The sequence below is a fragment of the Amphiura filiformis genome, chromosome 13 (assembly GCF_039555335.1).
Source record: "Amphiura filiformis chromosome 13, Afil_fr2py, whole genome shotgun sequence".
NCBI classification, from domain to species: domain Eukaryota; kingdom Metazoa; phylum Echinodermata; class Ophiuroidea; order Amphilepidida; family Amphiuridae; genus Amphiura; species Amphiura filiformis.
In genome coordinates, this window is record NC_092640.1 from 50,461,126 (window position 1) to 50,482,791 (window position 21,666).

The window sequence follows — 21,666 nt, forward strand, 5'->3', positions numbered from 1 at the left end:
GGGGTCTATACGGTCAGTAGCGTATTTGGACCTTCCTCTAAAAATCTTTAAAGAGCAAATGTTTTTGATGACATGGGGGATTTAGACCCCCATATTTTTGCCACGCAGATTGGTACCCCATCGGGCTCACCAGCATGGTAAATGGATATTCGAAAAATGAAAGTATTTGAAATTTGGTAAATGTTTATGAAATCAAAATGTGATTGCTATGAAAAGACTCAATTGAAACAAAATTAAGTATCGCATACATTTTAGTATCCAAAAAGGCGAATTGCCATCAAACTTCCGCCGAAACACAAAATTATAATTATGGACGTCTTATGGGCAAAAGACACTATTGTCAAAAAAATCGAATATTGTATTATACAACATTCGACGTAAACTTGCAATGTGCTTCTTAAGCATGTAGGAAGTGGACGATGGGGAAGCGACAGCACATGCTCACAGTCTAGTGTTATTTACCACGTTTCCAATAGTTACTTCATCAGTACTTGACAATCCCTGACTTCGAATACCAAAGTACTTTGATCTTCCAACTGCTTCAGTCAGCTCTTCTTTTGTACAGTCTAATGGTCCGAAATCTACTTCCCACCATCTGTTTTGGTACCAACCTGCAAGCATCCACACGTAACCCTCGCCCGTCATATTTAACTTATAAGCCTGCAGATGGAAGGGGTGATATATTAGTATACAATTACTAAACATTAACTTCAGAACTATCTTATTCCTTTATTTGAGTATTATTTGATTTTTTTTCTTGGTTTCATTGGTTAACCAGCCAACAATTTTACGTTGTCACAACGTTGTGAAAATGTCATCTACGTCATACATACGTAAATTTGTGAATAGACAGGTAGCAGCTTGCTCCTATATATATAGCTTTAGATACATTATTTAGGTGTATAGAAATGCAAAAATAATTGTGTTCAAAATCAGGTGAGCGATTTTATCCCGGGGATTTTATTTAAGAATGAGAAAAGAAATACCTAATTTCAATCTCACTGCCAAAGTAACATGGTTATTGACCTAGAGAGTCCAATTAAAGTTCTGCAAAACGCTGATTGTTTATACAAGCCATTTCAAGAAGGCATTCAATAAACTAATTAAACTTAATAAATTTAGTTTAAAAAATACAGTTACAGTGACAATTATATAATAATATTATGCTTTTGCAACACAATAAAATATTTCTATTGAATAAATAAGAGTGGAAAGTAAACACTCTTCCTCGGCTTGTTCTCATCGTGTAACATCAGTATAAACGGGGTGAGTGTGCCATAATGAAGGAGCGTGTGACCAGAATATTATATAAAAGTATTATTTCCCAACATACCAGGAGTATTTTTTTAGATATTTTTAGGGGCATGATAAGGTCCACACGGCTTGGTTTTTTTAAGAGTCAACAAACACCAACAAATTATAGGAATAATGAACTTATAGATAATGTTTTAAATTAATTGAATAGTCTTAAAATATGTTTTTCCTATTCTAACACTCGAAGGAATATAACCTTGATTTAGTAGTGGGCATCCTGTAAATATTGATTCTTAAGTACAGGGTGTCCCAGAATGATACTTTTGTCCTAAAATGCCTGAATAGTCGATATCTATCGATTATTTATGAAGTAATCATTGTATGGAATAAAGGATTTGCTACGCGTGAGCGACCTTATACTATATTCCCTCATTTCAAATATATAGTTTTGGTTTCTCTATTGTTCAGAAACCAAAAATCAAGGGATTAAAATGTGGAGATGAACTGGTATGCAATCATAACACTTTTGTGCTGGGAGGACACAAGAGGGTATATATAATCATAAGTATAATGGCCTATAACCATACGTATATAATAGCCTATTGTGCTAACATTTGAATTATCGATATCTATCAACGCCGGCGACTTTTGATGCTCTCTGCCGTAAGTGGCACACTTCCATGACACCATAAAATTGCACCCAAGTTCCGATAAGTTATGCATAGACATCGTTGAGACATAAAAGATGGATATATACGAGGCCTAGACCTACATGTAGAAATCATGTGCATATATTGAGGGGTGGGGGGGGGGTGTTTTGTTTATTTGTCTGAAATATAAACGATGCATGATGATGTAGATGATTTGATTATGAATTAGATTATTCCCGGAAAGCACAACCCATACCTCTTACCTATGTTCCCTCCGCCACCTATATATATCCTCCTCCTCCCCTCCCCACACTCGATATCGACTCTTCCCTATTATTCCACTCCACTCTTGAGCCCCTCTCCCCCTCCTTCCCTTCCCACTTCCAATGCTCTCCCCCCCCTGTTTTTCTTTCTCCCTCACCCTTACCCCCTCCCCCCTCACACACACACACACACACACACATACCCTCTTTCCCTGGCGATCTCTTCTGTCTCTCTCTCTCTCTATTCTCCAATAAATAAATTGAATAAAAGTTAGTTTAAACCAGCTTTCTATGATATTGATCTTCCGTCATGCGACATGCACATAAATAGAATTGTGTATAATAGTGTTTATAACACTGAAGTCATAATCTGTCAAGTGCCTATTGTAATGTCTGTGGAAATATTTTGATGGTCTATATATTTTCACAGTGAAATCAGCTTAGGCTAATTCGTAGTCTCAAGTCAATGCTTTCAAACTAAATCAATGCTTTCAAATGTAGACTTCTTTGTTCGACTTCTCTGCTCGTGAATATTGCACTGCGAAATTTAAACATTTCTTTTGTATACTTAGAGTAGGTAACTTCAAATCAAATAATTTTACGATCCACACCACTTATAAGAAACTGAAACCAAAACCGAAACTGACTGTCACAAATGTTTGGTTTTAAACAAAAGGTAGAAACAATGAGTTCGATATCTTATGATTCAAGTGGTTAGGCAGGACAATAGGAAAACACGTGACCAAAACCAAAACCAAAACTAAAACTATATATTTGAAATGAGGCAGTTCCCTCATTTCAAATATATAGTTTTGGTTTCTCTATTGTTCAGAAACCAAAAATCAAGGGATTAAAATGTGGAGATGAACTGGTATGCAATCATAACACTATTGTGCTGGGAGGACACAAGAGGGTATATATAATCAAAAGTATAATGGCCTATAACCATACGTATATAATAGCCTTTTGTGCTAACATTTTCATTATCGATATCTATCAACGCGGACGACTTTTGATGTTCTCTGCCGTAGCTGGCACACTTCCATGACACCATAAAATATATAAAACCCGAGTTCCGAGATTCGTTTGATAAGTTATGCATAGACATTATGTGCATATATTGAGGGGTGGGGGTGGGGGTGTTTTGTTTATTTGTCTGAAATATAAACGATGCATGATGATGTAGATGATTTGATTATGAATTAGATTATTTCCCGGAAAGCACAACCCATACCTCTTACCTATGTTCCCTCCGCCACCTATATATAACCTCCTCCCTCCCCCTCCCCACACTCGATATCGACTCTTCCCTATTATTCCACTCCACTCTTGAGCCCCCCTCTCCCCTCCTTCCCTTCCCACTTCCAATGCTCTCTCCCTCTCTCCCTCTGTTTCTCTTTCTCCCTTACCCTTACCCCTCCCCTCACACACACATACCCTCTTTCCCTGGCGATCTCTTCTATCTCTCTCTATTCTCCAATAAATAAATTGAATAAAAGTTAGTTTAAACCAGCTTTCTATGATATTGATCTTCCGTCATGCGACATGCACATAAATAGAATTGTGTATAATAGTGTTTATAACACTGAAGTCATAATCTGTCAAGTGCCTATTGTAATGTCTGTGGAAATATTTTGATGGTCTATATATTTTCACAGTGAAATCAGCTTAGGCTAATTCGTAGTCTCAAGTCAATGCTTTCAAACTAAATCAATGCTTTCAAATGTAGACTGCTTTGTTCGACTTCTCTGCTCGTGAATATTGCACTGCGAAATTTAAACATTTCTTTTGTATACTTAGAGTAGGTAACTTCAAATCAAATAATTTTACGATCCACACCACTTATAAGAAACTGAAACCAAAACCGAAATTGACTGTCACAAATGTTCGGTTTTAAACAAAAGGTAGAAACAATGAGTTCGATATCTTATGATTCAAGTGGTTAGGCAGGACAATAGGAAAACACGTGACCAAAACCAAAACCAAAACTAAAACTATATATTTGAAATGAGGCATTGTTTCTTTGTTGGCAGTTTCTGAGTTTTATCATTTTAAATGCCGGCGAACATGGATTTGTCATGACAGTTTGGAGAATGTTTGTCCTTAGTGTCGTAGAATTTATTTATATGCACAGTATATTGGCAAACCGACAGCTACGTAATGGAGAAGATTAAAATTGACTGTAGGGATCCTTGAGGAAGGTATATTCTCTGTAATAATGACATTTTTGGGTAAAATTGCGGTAAAAATTACATAAAAAGTATGTTTTTTAACCTAAATATCTGAAGTCATATTGAAATGTTTCACTTAATTCCATATCAAGAATTGTTCAGCGTTGTACGTACGTCTACATCTGTCCGAAATGTGATGTATTTCCTATAATGGAATGTAGGATTTCTACAACGGCTGGACGATGGTGATAAAGCATCCATGTGTTATGATGCCTTTGTACTGTAAATCACACAACTGTAGTTTTCGTCCATTTTCAGTAATATCAATGTCACCCCAAAACGCATCAAGCTATTTCCATGAAAATCACAGAATAAGTAGGAGACATGTGTGTCATTGCATTACACTCATCAAAATTAGATAAACTGTTGACTATATATTTTAAAGATTTTTTTCAAACACGGTATAGATCACTCTGGGACACCCTGTAGTTGAAAGAATCAACGCACCTCACAGAAAATTTTCTGAGCCTGGTCAGCATACATCAATGCAACTATTATCTTTGCATCCTGTTTCTGTGAATGACAACATCAAGGAATAACAAGTAAGTATAAAGCGACATAAGGCATGTTTTCCCTCAATACAGTGTGTAACTATATTGGCCAAACTGGCAAAGCAGCTAAATGTTCTCGATCTTGATCTTTGTCTGTAATGTATTCAGTTAGAATGCTGGACAACCGATTCTTTAGAAATGCATAGTCGCTCTAAAAGTCGATCGATACATGTTAAAATCAGCACAATTCAGAGATACACCTTTTTGCTATGAAATTAATTTTCTCGGTCAAATATAAAGCAATATTCTTTTTTTCTTCAGTAATGTCAGTTAAAAACATAGAGCTTGGATATACATTTTTTTTTTTAAATCCTGGTGTTAAAATTAGGTATGAAATTGTGCCGTTTAGTGTAAGCTTTTTTCGGAATTCATTTTTTAGCGTTTCAAATTAATATAATTCGCTAAAGAAAGATGTTCCCACCTCTGTAAAGCACATCGTGTGGGTCTATCTATTATAGTTTTGTCAGAATTACCGTTTTGATTTCACCTTTTTTCACGTCATGCTCCTAAAATCTCAAACTCAGTACTTTATCTCGAAAGCAAGCAGCATAAATAGTCGATAATTCCATTGATCTAATCCAGGTCTCTTCTGCATTGAAAGCCAGGATTACTCGACCAGCGATTTTGTAGCCCAAATCTCCCATTTGGGTGATTTGGTAAATTAACGTGAATTTTGGATATTTGCTTCCGTGATCATGGTGATAGCCTGCAATGGCAAATTATGGTTTCCATGATTATGTCGATCATATGTCTGTTTATTTGTTTACCTAGGTTAGTCCGTATTAAGAGACGCACGCTTGAGGTCCATGGGAAAATCCACTGTCCAAACCTAGAAAAATATAGTGTGTTATTATAGGGGATTTTAATTTTCTGTCCCTCCTATCTCTATGTGAATTTTGTATGACCCCCCCCCCCCCCCCCTCGCGGTTTGGCATTTTCATTACACCCTTCAGACTTTTTAATTTGACATGTAGGCCTATTTGTCATAATAGCGCTATAGGCCTACTTTCTAAATGTATAGCTATAACGTGCTATATAAATATTATTATACCGGTATGTAATATTATGTAGGCATATGGGGATGGGTGGGTGCAGAGGTGTGTGAGGTGGGTAGTAGGGGGTGTATGTAGGGAAACTTTGGGGTGGTACTCAACACATTTTAACCATGATTTTCAATGCAAGGCTCATTGTTGCCACAAATGAGGGTTTTTTTTCCTTTAGGTTATTTAATAGGTTTTTATAAACATAACATAACATAACATAACAGAACACTTTTGGTGCGCTGTTCCTTATGACAAGCTCGTAGCGCTTACAAAGCAAAACCTTAAATAAATAACATTATAGAGTACAAACCTTAAATTTACATAATACAAGTCTTAAATATAAAGATCAACAAAGTAAAACACATCATGGAAAAAGATAGGTCTTAATTGACTTTTTAAAACTCGCGATGGAAGAGGATTCTCTTATTGTGATGGGAAGTTTATTCCATTCCCGTGAAGCACATAAAGTAAATGTCATGTCTCCTGCTCTAAGGTGAGCCTTGGGGTAATCCAAACGAAGGAAATCATTGACGGATCTGAGATTACGGGTTGGATGATAAATATGAAGACAAGTATTCAGATAATCTGGTGCTAAGTGGTTTAGAGTCTTGTAGACGTAGAGGAGCAGTTTGTAGATAATACGCTGTTGGACAGGTAGCCAATGAAGAGCAGACAACAATGGTTGCGATTCGTGCTTGCGAGGTACATTAACAACAAGTCGAGCTGCCCAGTTTTGAAGACGTTGAAGACGAAGGACATGTTTATGTGGAATTGAAGACAAGAGACCATTACAGTAATCCAATCGGGACAAAACAAGTGAGCGAGCAGCATGATTACAAGTATCTTTATCAATATATTTCCGTATTCTAGTTAAATTACGTAGATGAAATGTAGTTGTTTTGTATAAATTAGTGATGTGTGTTGTCATAGACATATTTGTATCAAAAAATGAACCAAGATTACGAACTGACTCGGATGGCAAGATGGTTGAATCTCCCATTTTGAGTGCAACATTGTTGATAAATCGTGTGTTATGAGGAGACGATGCAATGAAAAATTCAGGTTTATCATTGTTGAGTTGTAATTTGTTTTGAATCATCCAAGTTTTGAGTTCATATATACAGTTTTGAAGTTTTGCAATAGCATTATCTAATTCACCAGGTATCTTAGGATTACAGGAGACGTAAGAGTTGGGTGTCATCAGCGTAGACATGGTAGGACACTTTGTGTTTACGGGCGATATCACCGACAGGTAGTGTGTATAATGTGTAGCCAATAGGCCCAACAATTGAACCTTGTGAAAACTTCCATGTTTAACCTTGTATTGTTTTGGCTGCTTTCTTATGACTTTCGCTGGGTTTTCAAAAGCAGTTTCAAACAGACACAAACAAAAGGCATCATACCCAGTCACCTTTATGACAATTGAAACACTAGGTCAAGTATTAACATCCAAGTTATTCTGTTTTTAGGCAAGCAGTTTTAAATAATTGCTTGAACAGGTTTTTGTTTAAAAACAAAAACCTGTTTAAGTTAACAATGATAATGAATGGTTCTTATAAGGCACAAACTCTTCCGGTAAGGAACTCAAAGCGCGTAAAGCACGAAATTGACAAAGAAACATAAAAACAATCAATTTACAAAAATTGGTTCTGAGCTGGTGTTTAAATACGGTAACGAAAGTCTGGGGATGTTACGAAGGTTATTTGGAAGTGTGTTCCAAACAGTTTGAATTATAAAACATACAGCGTAATATTTATGTTTTGTAAATGAAAGTTTTGTTTAAAATATTGACCAATTGTAAGATGTAAGATTGTTGATTCTTTTACCAAATGTTAGGCAAAGTTGTTTTGAGGAGAAGCAAATTTCACATTGGTCCGATGATCACGGTGATGAAGAAATCAAATAATTAATCACTCATGAAAGATCCTCATAATATGATCAGTGTCATAGGAGCGCTAGGCATGGGAATTTCTTTGCTATATTGAAGTTCTGGCAACACTGTAGCCAGGCCAGGCACCCAGAGATATCGATCCCCAATGTTAATATTATCCTCAGATTTCACGCGTGGATTTTGATAATTTTCAGCCGGCAGTAAAAAATAGTGAAATCAAAACGGAAATTCTGACAAAACTATGATATATTGCTCACGGTGATGTGCGTTAGAAAGTTGGGAAAAATCCTTCATTAGCGAACTATATTACTTTGAAAAGCTAAAAGGTTGATCAAAAAAAAGGCTCGCGGGCAGAGTTGAGGCCTATCAAAATCGAAAATCTTACACTAAATGGCTGAATTTCACGCCTAAGTTTAACACTAGGATTTGAAAAAAAATACAGTATCAAGCATTACAGTTTTTCCTGACATTTACTGAAAAAATGAAAATTATTGCTTTTCATTTAGCCGAGACTGTATTAACCAAGAAAATACGAAGTCACAATTTGACCTGAATTATGCATACGGGGTGTTTCGATTCAATAGACGCAGTTTCCGACATACAATGTCTACATTATGCCACCGGGGTAGTGCAATGGAACTCAAGAGTACCTCCAAACTCGTTCCACATTTATGTAAGAGTGCTACTAGGAGAAGTCATCGCCGAATTATAAAAACATATGTGTACCCTTTATTCACTATCTTGCAGAATTTCATCATCAGTGATTTCTAAAGTCTTCCAAAATCACTGATATAAGTGAATATGGACGGAGAAGGACGGGGAGTAGTTTTGATAAGAATGTTTAATGTCCCTTAAGAGGCACTATAAAGACTTATTACTCACAGTACTACGGTACTGTGAGCCATTGAAGATAAACGCCCTGTAATTATAATTGAGTCATATTTACTCTTCCTAGGTGGCGCACAAATAGATATCGTGATAGTGCAATCCCTTACATGGTCAACCTGTTAAATAATGCTTAATATATATGTCATCTGAACATTGTATCTTTAACTTATGTGCAATATCGATCTTGTGTTTATTTATGCTTTGGATAGTATTGCCAACTCATAGGTCATAATGTTTTTGTCCGGGGGCGAAGCCCCCTCTTTTCAGACTTTTCTCAGGGTGTTTCTCCTCTCCTTTTTCAGAGGACTTTTCCACTTTGGGATTAGGTTTGCAGGGAGGGAGTTTCGCCTGTTTGGTCAAATTTGTGTTTTTGATGTTCTTTAATATCCTTTATATGTCATGTTGTATATTGTATTTTTTTATATGTGAGCTTCACAGCAATTCAGCTTTTAGCTGCGAGTGTGATTGAATAAACCATGAATAATAATAATAATAATAATATTGTGACATGACCATTGTATCCGGGGCCTCCTTTTGATCACATCCCTCCCAAAATATAGTTATAGATTTCACATCACCAAATAATGTCTCTTGTGGGATTCCGTCCTGAATAAATCAATATTAAAAACCAAACAAATTGTGCAGATTTTGGGAAAAATTTGTGCCAGGTAATAAATGTAGGCTTGAATCTAAGCATCTGCCAAGATTGGAAAAGATTCTGGGCTTTTAATCAGATTTTCCATGTATTTCTCAAACCGGCTGCTTCTAGGTAAAATCACAAGTGCTTCTATTTTGAAAATTGGGTGAAAAAAGTGTATTGCATTCGTGGTCCGGTAGCTCGAAAATTCAATGGTCACCAATATATTTAATTTAGTTTGTTTACTTGCTTGCTTGTTTGTCAGTCAGGAAAACATCACTTTGAAAAATTGAGTCGCTTCGTAAGGTAGGTAGAGCCATTTGAATAGAGGCCATTTTGTACACAAAGTATAGGGAAATTTATTACTATTGTGCACCCTATAGTGGGACCTTCAGGGAGAAATACCCTGGCAGCATGGTAATTGACATTATGTGACTAAAAAAAAAAGGTCAACATTGTATTGTCAAATGTATCCAGATGTGATTGCCCTAACTTTAACAATTCTCCATTTTTTCTAATGACTGTATTATGACTTTTAGCTCAAGAGTTAATTATGCTTACCTTAAGATTTTCAATTTGATTTTTTGGATTGTCAACAAAGCTCTCAGAACTTATCAAAGTAATGTTGGCTTCTTTCAATTCGCTCACCAAATCATCCACCGTCTGAAATTAAGAGTACTCAAGATAGTATAAAATTGGACACAATGATGCCCCATATGCGCATGGCAGGGCGGTGAATACCGTGTTAACCTGGGGGAAATCATCCCAAGTAAATTTGTTAGCCCACACAGTAAATTCAACCATTGTCCAAAGGTTGGAATGAAAAAATAAATATGATTTTTGGCTAGTTATTAAAACTTGCTTACACATGAAATAAGTAACCTGGCAAGAAATTTGTCAATATTATTGGAAAAATATCTGGAGGTAGCACATTTCACTTAAAGAAAATGGGAATATCTGACAAATTTACACATCATGGCACTGAAGCGCATGTTGATTGGTAATTGCACCCCCTACATCTGTATAATTTGGTAAATGTGGCTACCTTACACTGATTCCAAAGCTGTAATCAGCGACAGTACAACATGTACCAATTGAATATATGAATACAAAACCCACCCAAGTCCATACGTTGGCTAAATTGATTTAAGCATGGAAAATTGTTGCTATACATAGGCCTGTCATATGTATGAAAGAACAACTCAAATTCATCCTCTGTGTCTATGGAGCATGTTAAAAATAGCATGTGTGAAAGAACCACCCAATTCCATGATTTGAGTCTTGTAACACATTCATTGAAATCCAGTATGTATAAAAGTCCACTTGTAACACATTCATTGCTAGAGAGTGACTTTTGAAAACAAAATGGATTTAGTGTGTGGTTTATATTACATGGCAGAATGCTTATCAACATTATACATACCTGTGTGCTTTATTTTGTATTATCTTACTGGTGGTAATCTCATTCTAACATTGTTGTCTTTGTATATGATTCAAAAAACCACCCAAGTCCAAAATTTAAAATGAACCCCACGAAGTCCCTGAAATGCTAATCGTCATACCTGATACAGGTTAATCCACTCATTTGCACGTAAAACTTACCATATTGACCAGGTAAATCTAACTGAAGGATTTAAAATGATACACAGGTTTTTCTCTCAAAATCACTTCCCATGGACTTGGGTGGGTTTTGTATTCATGTATTCAATTATATATGACAATTGTCCGAACATACAATCTTGCCTGGTCCATTATTGGGGTGATTCGTGACAAGAAAGCCCATGGTAACATCAGGGGCTATTTTAACGTGCCTCCTGGCACGTTCGTGCAGCGAGATTAAAATTCCGTGCAGTGAGAATTAAAGATCCGTGCTTGAAATATGCAGGTGAGATGCTTAGTAGAGCCTTTGTTATGATTACTTTCAGGCAGTAGCTTAGCAAAGGGGGTAAGGGAGAACACACAGTCTATTCTCAACATACGTTGTTTGCTCTTAGAATTCATCAAGTCAAGAGTTTGTCTTTTTTTCATCTTCTCTGGTCAAACTAATATCATGAATAGTGACAAGGCTCGTAAAGGGGGAAGAGAATTAAATATATGTTGCTTTATATTTATTGGAATTAATTCCAGTTCACTGCACATCCAACACCACAGGTAACTAAGAATCGAATATAAATTTTACTATTGTTATACTACAGATCATAAACGCTTTTATGAAAAGCAAGTACTACAAGAAACTTATGGAAATTAACTCCAGTTCAAAGAACATATTACGATGCAATTAAAAAGTAGCTTAAAATATCAATTTTACTATTGCTACACTAAAGATAAAAGCTTTTAGAATTTTATTCCGTCTATATTAAAAGCCAGTACAAAAACCGTTTGACCTTATATTGTCTGAAACACATCTTACGGCGCTATAAAAAGAATTAAATATAATTTCGCTATTATTAATTGTTGGTTACCCTACAGATGAAGCTTTTGCTTGGTTCCTTCTTTAGTGAAAAAACTTGCTGTATTAAGTGATCGGATAGCAACGTTTGCACAGTATTTTTTGTGAGACATGAGAACATATCAAACACATCAAATTGCATTCTGAATATGAGGAATGTCCTGATGATATTAAATAATTTAGATGTTTTGAAATTTGTGATATAATACAAATTTCACGTATGTCAAATAATTAAAAATTGACATTTTTGACATTTAATAGTCCTCATAGCAGACTTAATAAATCAAATGATGTGTACTTAAAAATGTATGTAGCTGGGATGAAAAGCCGTTTCGTATTGCAGATATACATTATTTTCTCAAAAAGTCAAAAAAGGAAGGAGAAAAGTGTCCTCTGACAAAAATGATAGAGAAATAAAGAACAAGAAAATGGGCAAGGAACCTATTTCCCACCAAAATTTACACCGATCATGTGGCAGAATTGTGTCCTTTTTTAGAAGCTCAAACACTTAAAATGTACAGTTTCTAAAAAAAACTGCTATATACCACCGATAATACCGTAAAAAATGTTTTTGCCCCATACAATCCACCACCCCGCACCACCACAACCAAGAAAGCTGTCTACTATTTTGGCTACATTGCATATTTGTGTTATGGATACAAAGAAGTGCCACATTCTGGTTCTGCTTCTGGTTTGGACATCGGGACACCATTAACTCTTTTGTTTAGAGCACTAATATAGTTTGAAAATGGTGCACCACAACTATTTTTTAATGATTCACACATTTGGTAATCCTTTGGTAGCCCCCACCCTCCGACTGGGCAACATCTGCGTTTTTCTAACAACAGCTAGGAAACTTTCCATTTACCGCCGCGAGAAATGATAAAATTAACACTCTCTCACTAGACCTAGTACACATAGAATGTATGGAGCTCTTGACCGTGAGACAGTTGGAAATGTACTGAGGAGAGAGAGCCCATTTAGGGACTTATACACAAGCGTGGGTGTCTGGAACTTGATTATCTCGTGAAATGGTAGCCAATGAAGATCTCTTAGGAATGGGTTCACATGATCAGACTTAATTAAATTCAGTTATGCTTCTTTTTGATTAAATTACTCACTAAAAATTGTCAAACACAAAATCAAGCATAAAAAGCCTATGTAGAAAAATGCAATTTTTTTGGCCGAAAATTTCGTAAATGACTGCATTTTGCAAAGAAGATGATAAAAAGTAGCAACAAAACCCGCTCACTTGATGCATAACTAATCAGTCTATGTTCCAAACTTTAAAACAAGAGAATTGATCAAGCCGTTTTTGGATTGTACTAAAATTTCTTAGGGGAACTTACTTTTTTGGAACCGTTTATTTCAGTCTGCCGTTTCTTTGAGTCGACAATACAATCGAGCACTATTGGCTCTACTGCCGGTTTTGGCGTATTTTATTCTCTCCAGCACACAAAAACCACGAACCGAAGTTTGAAGACTTCACGCGATTATAATAACTTTTGTAGCACCACTGGCTAATATACGTTTTACAGAGTTCCCTCATAGAACTTCATATTGCTGCCCCAATCAATTACGCTCCGAGCCTTATGTCTAATTTCCAACCCTTGTAGAGTAATTATTACTATTTATGGCATATTACAGCCTTTCTAAAATAGCTCATTATAATCAACACAAACCAATCAGAATCATTCACGTGTGTACATGAATACTGTAATAACGCCACCACTTAATGTACTAGAAACTTCTGGGGCAATCATGATTATGTTGTTAAGCTCTAGAATTGTAATTTATGTAATGTTTTGTTAGAAACGTTAATAAATGGTTACATCAAACAACCGCCATCTTCATGAAGATATGTTCAAACGACGAAAAATGTCTATCAAGAGATAATGATAGTCTGGGGATATAATTAATTTGATTGAAGCATGTCCTTGAATATTACACTGGTTATAGGAAATCAGAAGAAAAAAATCCTATTATACTGCTTTATAATCAAATCGCTAGCTGATGAGCTATAAAAGGATTCATAGTATAATTCCAAGAAAAAAAACCTCAACTCACGTTTTTCATACAGTTTCGGCAATCCAGTCCATTGCCTTTCTCAATGGTGTCTGTCAATCGATCCTTTGTAATCAGCATGCATTCAGTGCAATGTAGCCATATACTTAATGTCATATTTCTAGGGGTGTACTTAAGAATACAATTCGCCACTTGCACGGTTCCGCCATTATGCACTATATGCGGGAGAGCCTCGAACTGGCAGCATACATGAAAGGAAGAATTACGTAACCTTACACAGAATGTTATATGACTGGTTCAATTCCCATTCATGTATGCTGCCAGTTCGAGGCTCTCCCCGCACATAGTGCATAATGGCGGAACCGTGCAAGTGGCGAATAGCATCTCAACATGCGCTTTCGTGCCACGAACCACCCCAATAATGGTCCAGACCAGTTTTCATCAAAGTCGCACACTTGTCATTTACAATTGGTACATGCTGCACTGTTTCTGATTACAGGTTTGGAATCAGTAGTGTAAAATAGCCATATATTCCAAATTTCCAAATTTTGAAGTCAGATATTCCCCATTTTTCATGCGAATTGTGCGACCTCCAGATATGTTTCATATTGTCTTTTACAAGATCAGGTATACCGATCATGTGTTAAGCAAATTTTATTAACTAGCCAAACACTCCACCAGGGTTTACAAACACATGCAAACTTTATAATCTGCCTCAAATTTATTACAAATAGTGACTTACTAATGAAAACAATTCGTAATTTTCATGTATAGTTGCAACCCTTGTCCAACCAAATTCCTTCATAAGTGCTACACGTGCTGGATTGAGTGATTGTTCTGTGGGTTGTGTTCTGTAAAATATTGGATATTTCACACGATTCGACAACGCCGGGGAGCTTGATGTTGGAGATACCTGTTAAAACACGTTCATTGTTAATTACAAATTGAAATGGAAAAAATCATGACTAATGTAACAAAATGCAATAAAACATTTTGAAAGGCAGCAACTCTTCGGTGGCATTTTTACATGGCTGTTGCAAGGTGATATCGAATAGATTTTTAGTGGTGGTACGACGCATGATGTCGGTTATGTCTTTAAATGTAATTAAAACTTTTTTTGTTTCAAACTGACAATTAATTTACTGCGGTTTGCTGATATTTACCTCGCAGTCATGTTCATTGACATTGACTACGTTGCACGGGGTATATTAAAAGATTTACAATCAAGAACATTATCTGCTTTATGTAAATATTCTTTGGATTTAACATTGGCTCATGCAGTGCTGAGTTAACAAGCCCTCGATGGCTCTAACATTTCCCCCAATTGCTTCCTACCTCGTCGCTGCTCGGCTCGGCGCGATGGCAGACTCAGGGTCGGCCGCTGAGCCGCCGTGCGCCCTTGGTGCTGAAGTTACTGTCACACTACACCGAATAGGTCTTCCGTACAAGAAACGGATGGTATTTTAGTAAATCCGTTGTTGTTCGTCAATGATCGTTTTATGTTCTTTTTATGTCCTCCTATCATCCGCCAAATGCGTTTCGTGTTAGGTGATGTTCGTTAAGTACGTCGGCAAGTTTTGTGCATGCACAAAACTTGAAACGGAGTGTACCGAATACACATGTTCGGTATTTATCCGATGTGTGTTCGTATGGTGCTGCATATTGCCGGAGTTTGTTCGCTCTCCTTTCGTTCATGTACGTTCTTTGTTCGTTACACTCGGCCCGTGTTCGTTGCAAATACGTTCCTGTGAGGCCTTCACCACCGGATAGCATATTTTTGCATTCGGTGATGTACGTTGACCCAGACCGTGTTAGTGTCACACTACACCGGATCGGTCTTCCGTATAAGAAACGGATGGTATTTTAGCAAATCCGTTAGTGTTCGTAAATGTTCGTTTTATGTTCTTCATATGTCCTGCTATTATCCGCCAAATGCGTTTCGTGTTAGGTGATGTTTGTTTAGTCCGTCGACAATACGTTTCAAGTTTTGTGCATGCACAAAACTTGAAACGGAATGTGCCGAATACACATGTTCGGAAGTTGTCCGATGTGTGTTCGTACTGTTCTGTATATATACCCTGGGTTTGTTCGTTATTCTTTCGTTTATATACCGCAGGTGTTTGCAAGGTTTCGCAGGCGCTTGTGCCGGATGTAGGCCTATGGCGAACATGTGCATCGATCATGGGGGGGCTTTCTGAAGGGTGTGTGACGCAATATCATATTTCCCCTGTACTTTAGTGACTGACAAGTAGGAAAAAGGGGAAAGGAGAGAAAAAGAAAAGAAAGTGAGAAAAATTGAAGAGAGAAGAGAAGAGAAAAAGTTAAATTGTACGTAATTTAGTAGGCCTATGCATGTAAGTAGTATTGAGGAGAGGGCACTTTCTGAAGGGTAGAGGACGCAATATCAAATTCCTACCAGTTTTAGTGATTAACAAGAAAGAAAAAAGAAGAGAAAACATGGAAAAGGTTAAATTGTACGTTATTGAGTAGACCCAGGATAGTAGGCCTATATAGTAAGCCTAAGTATAGGCCTGTGATTATTATAGGCAGTGCTTAAATGTGGTTCCTTGGCCCAAAAGCCTGTGAAAATTACTGCCGGCCCGTCGATATGTAGGGCCCGTGACATTTTGTCACCAAAGTCAGTATTTAAGACGGACTTAGGTCTATTACTGACTTTAACATATCAATCCACGCATGCTTTACCTGAAATTACGAGTCTGAAGTCTTATATCTGACACTTAGTCAGTGTAACATTTTAAATTTTGCAAATTCAGTTCGGGCCTTCTTTGTGTGTAAAAATGATGCACCAAAAACAATTTTCCAAATTTTCCATTTTTAAAACTAAATTTTTACACAATAGGCCTAGGCCTAATAATGTAGGCCTAAATAGGCCCTACAGTCCCCATGCAAATGGCTTCAATTGGACCTTCATTTTGAAAAATGGACAAGTCTTCCTTTTTGCTTCTGCTATGGACATCCACGTGTTATTTTTAAAACAATTGTTTATATTATACAATAATCATGATAATGGTGACAACTTTTCAATGGCTTCAATTAGGCTTTCGTTTCACCAATTTGCGGCTGTTTCAAACTAAAATAGTATCCAATAATAGTGCTAAAATTGATCCAAAAATGACAAATGGCTTCAATTGGGCCTTCATTGTCCAAAGGTTTCTCATTTTGATCACCTCTATTGCCCCCGGACGCTGGTTGCCCTGATATATCAGATTTGTAACCCTTTTGTACTTATTAGCCAATATTTGACCATTTTCGTCAAAGTTTTCCCCCTTAAAAGTTGTCTTTCCCCACTTTGTTCACCTCTGAAAAAGTGCTTGCTACGTCACTGCCTCTAAGGAGTCAAAAACCCTCTTAAACACCCTCTCGGCACATGCCACGGATTCGCCGGTCATTTGTCGGACGTTGAACGATTGAATATAAAACGCCTGCAGGATTATTAGCGGCCACAACGCATAGAGAGACGAACGGGAACCGGACCCCAAATCCGGACATTTGTCGGACGTTGACCCCAAATCCGGTCATTTGTCGGACGTTGAACGATCGAATATAAGACGCCTGCAGGATTATTAGCGGCCACAACGCATATAGAAACGAACGGGAATCGGACCCCAAATCCGGTCATTTGTCGGACGTTGAACGATCGGATATAAGACGCCTGCAGGATTATTAGCGGCAACAACGCATAGAGAGACGAACGGGAATCGGACCCAAAATCCCACCGAATCTTCTGCCGGACTGGTGATTTTTCCACCGAATAAAATATTTTTGTATTCGGTGATGTACGTTGATCCAGTCCGTCGTAGTGTGACAGACCTATGAGATACACACTCTATAATTTGTCTCTGAACAGTTTCTTATGTAGCTAATTTTCAAAAAATATTACTATATCGGTGAAAATATATACAGGCTGAGTCAAAAAGAAGTAAACTCATGTTTGAGGGGCTGTAACTCGAGATCTGTAAGGAATCTGCTAAAAATGAAAATGCCACTGGAAAGAGCAAATTCTACACGCCTAAATTTTTGCGATTGTTTACAGATTTTGTTTTTCGATTCATTTGAATACAACCACCCGTTTTTGTAGCTGCACACGGTTTCACTTCCCAAGTACTGAAGTAGGGGCAATATTGATTGGTAAGGCGCGATTTTCAAATGCAAATAAAGTTCTGTGGCAGGTGTGGTTTCGATCAATAATTCCTACGTCTTAAAGGGCTCTTTTCAATATGAATTTTACCTCATTGCGCTACATTATAATAAAACGGGCCAAATGACAATATGACACCACAATTTACCGCACAGGAGTGCACGTTTCTGTCGACGAAGCGTCATTAAGCTAAGAGTCCCACTGAAGTTTAGCGTCTTTAGCGTCTTTTTCGTCTCCAATTTCCTACAGCTAACCGGGTTTCATGCAAGGGAGCATTATATAAGAATGTGAACAAGCTCAATGTGCATGGGACACTGAGAAACAGACAGCCGATAGCTTCAGGCAGACCACGATCTGCTAGATTACAAGTGAACATTGCTAGAGTTAGACATGCGTTACAGCAACACCAAAGATCAGCTCAATCCTTTACCCAATATTCCCCAATCACGCTTTTGCCGGATCGTTCGTAAAAACTTGAATTGTTATCCCTACAAACTAAAGTACCGTCATGGACTTTGTTGAATATTAATTAAAAGCAAAAGTTGTCTTTTCAACCATAAATCCTGTTAGCACTTTGCTGATTCGTCGAAATTGAAATGGATCAGCCGTGTGCAACTACTAAAATGGGTGGCTGTATCCAAATGAGTATAACTTTAGTTTGCTGTGAGCAATTGCAACAGTTCTTTTATTTATTTAGACGTGTAGAATTTGCTCTTTCCAGTGGTATTTTTGTTTTTAGCAGATTCCTTGCAGATCTTGAGTTACAGCCCCTCAAACATGAGTTTACTTCTTTTTGACTCAGCCTGTATATCGGTTCAAACTTTCAATATCACGTCCGTCTTAGACTACAGATATATACATTTTCCATTAATACCGATACAATGCTTAATCATAATGAAAAAAAAAATTCAATGAAAAGAGGAAACCATTTGATCACATCGTAATTCCTGCAACTTACCGATATCAGATTCCAATAGTGTGCAGTACCAGCGATAGCCTCAGAGCCAACGGAGCAGCCTCCTCCTAAAATCATAATCTTCTGTGGTTCACGGTATATTTGATCGAAAAACACTCGGCTACTTAATCCTGGGTTACACTGTTGCCATAAAATTAGATTATTACTAACTTTGAGAAATAATTGTATTGAATGTTTTTAAATACAAAAGTAAGAACGAGACCTTTTACAGAAAACCTTTAAATGTCGGCTATGTTTAGGGTAAAAAAAGCAAAGCAACCATTTTTATAATATTTCATAATAATTCTGCAAAACATAAAATAACGCGATAAAGTGGAGACAAAATATTTTTCAAAAATGTTTGCCAAATTAAGATTTTGCAATAACATAAACTTTTTTTTAAAATGTTGTATGGTTATTTCATATAGAACGCTTAAAAATGTTTAATAACGACATTTTTATAATTAAAAACAGGGAAAATATGACACAACATCCAATGGGGGAGTAACAAAATACATATAAACAAGGTTAAAAACCCTTACAATTAAGTATTATTAAAGCCTTTTGTCCAAACCCAAGACAAATTGCGTTTATGAGTTTTTTAAAACATCTGTGTGTTATAAACTGTTCCATTCAGCGAGCCTTTTTGATAATGTTTTATAGATTTCATTTGGATAAATTTGATGATTTGTAATTGTATTAACTTTGTTATTTTCACAGATGTGAGTAAGATAAAAACCCTTCTTGTTTTATTAACCCCTATATTCCAAATTATTAATAAGTTCCTTTCACTTCCAGGATATGTTAGCATATCTTTTCTGCTTGCGACAAATGAACACTTTTGATTGTTGATGTGTTACATTATCTAGTTTAGCAATCCATGGGCGATTACTGCCTTTAATATGACGTGATGATAAAGCAATCATTTTCAAATGTATCAAATCCACTAAAAAGCACAAACCAGAGATTATAATTTGCCAGCATGGGTTGCGCCTGATGATTAACATAGCAACCATTCTTTACCGTTATTTCCTAGAAAATTCTTAGAAAATTATTCAAAATATTGAAATTTGAATATTTGAATTCTTCTTACCTGCGTATCATTCCAAACGATTCTCAGATCATATTCAGACAGCAAATCTTCTCTAGCGTTGATCTGTTCTAAGGCGAGATCTATCCCGGTACTAATCCGCTAGCATCAAACCCTCCACTGAAAGGGAGGAGACCGCCAATATACAACGGTATCTTCATCTGCCCATATGGCTCAGATGTATTTGTTATTTGGCCGTTTATTGCCAATAGCAATCCAGATAAATGTACCGCGATAAATACACTTTCCTCAATACAAAGTAACATTCTTTTTCTGTTTTTATTTAACATTTTTGAAGTTAGCATGTAAGTCAAATACGTAGCGTGGTGAAATGCAAGGTATACATCACATTAATGCATTTGTATATGCTCTGTGCTGGACTCAACTGTAATATATATAATGAAAGATATAGATATAAAAGAGACTAAATCGCGTCTGATATAAGAGCAAAGGCGCGCCGTATTTGGTTGCCGACCTGCGCAGTACGGCATTTTCTGTCTAGTTGTCAGAACTTAGACGCAAACTAGTCCTTTTATCTATGTCTTTCATTATAGATCCGTACGATGTGCTTTACATACTTGGACAAACTCAAGGCTACAAGAGAGAGGTGGATGCAACATTAACAGCTTTTCAAAAATATGGAGGAGGACAAATTATATGTTCTATTGTCACCCGGATTGTCACATAATATGAGAAATGAAGCAGACACTATAAAGTAACGAACTCTATCATGGCTATTTTCTGCCCGTCGGAAAATTGGAAATTACTATGTCGCTGTTAGCAACGTCGTTAACGTTCGGTGGGGTGGGTGGGGTCTGGGCGGATATAGATCAGGCGCAGTGGAGAACTAAATTATTGGAAAAAATTGCATTTTTTTTTTAAGATGAAGGCTCATTCTTTTTTTCACTTTTGATGTCTCTGACAGATCCCACAAACACAAAATGTTTTTAAAACGTGTATTTACGTTTGAATAAAGTGTAAATGTCAGGTACTTATATAAACGCTATGAATATGTTTTTGGGTAAACATTTTAAGTTTGCAAAATATTTTGTCAACAGTTAAATAACCTTCTATTAGAATTATTTGTATAACGTTTTCAAAAATGTTTTATGAATGTTATTAAAACGTGTATATGCCCTTAATATAACGCAACATTTAATATGTTTTGTCTTCCGTTCAGAGCACAGTTTACGGCGCTTAGTAATAACATTAATTATACGCTACAGACATATAAAGCTGTATCATTACGAGTGACAGTATCCTTGATCAAAATTCATGTGCATACAATTTACGTATTTTTGAACAACATGGAAGCTAAAACACATTCATACACACCTAGATAGCCATATGAGAACCAATCAGAGTAAACATTAGTTAACTATGTGTGCATAAATAATGTATAATTGCACAGGTGCATAGTACGGGTAGTGCCTTCGGACGCGTCCATATTTTCTACGGCTTGATGCATTTATATTTGCTTGAATTTTCCAACATTTTTAGTGACAAATTTGTTATATGAAAAATAGCAAAAACCAAGGGATTTTTTTCTCGTGCATGAAAAAGGCTAATAAGTACGTATT

General features: G+C 36.6%; 1 protein-coding gene across 1 annotated transcript in view; it reads right to left on the reverse strand.

Moving 5' to 3' along the window:
• The window catches only part of LOC140167743 (gamma-aminobutyric acid type B receptor subunit 1-like), a 35,484-nt gene extending 15,237 nt beyond the window's left edge, over positions 1-20,247 (reverse strand). Inside the window, 7 exon segments of the mRNA XM_072191038.1 lie at positions 463-660; positions 4,846-4,911; positions 9,970-10,071; positions 14,625-14,795; positions 19,000-19,137; positions 20,090-20,172; positions 20,175-20,247. Of these exon segments, the coding sequence (XP_072047139.1) occupies positions 463-660; positions 4,846-4,911; positions 9,970-10,071; positions 14,625-14,795; positions 19,000-19,137; positions 20,090-20,172; positions 20,175-20,247 (831 nt within the window).
• Between the last annotated feature and the right edge of the window lie 1,419 nt (positions 20,248-21,666).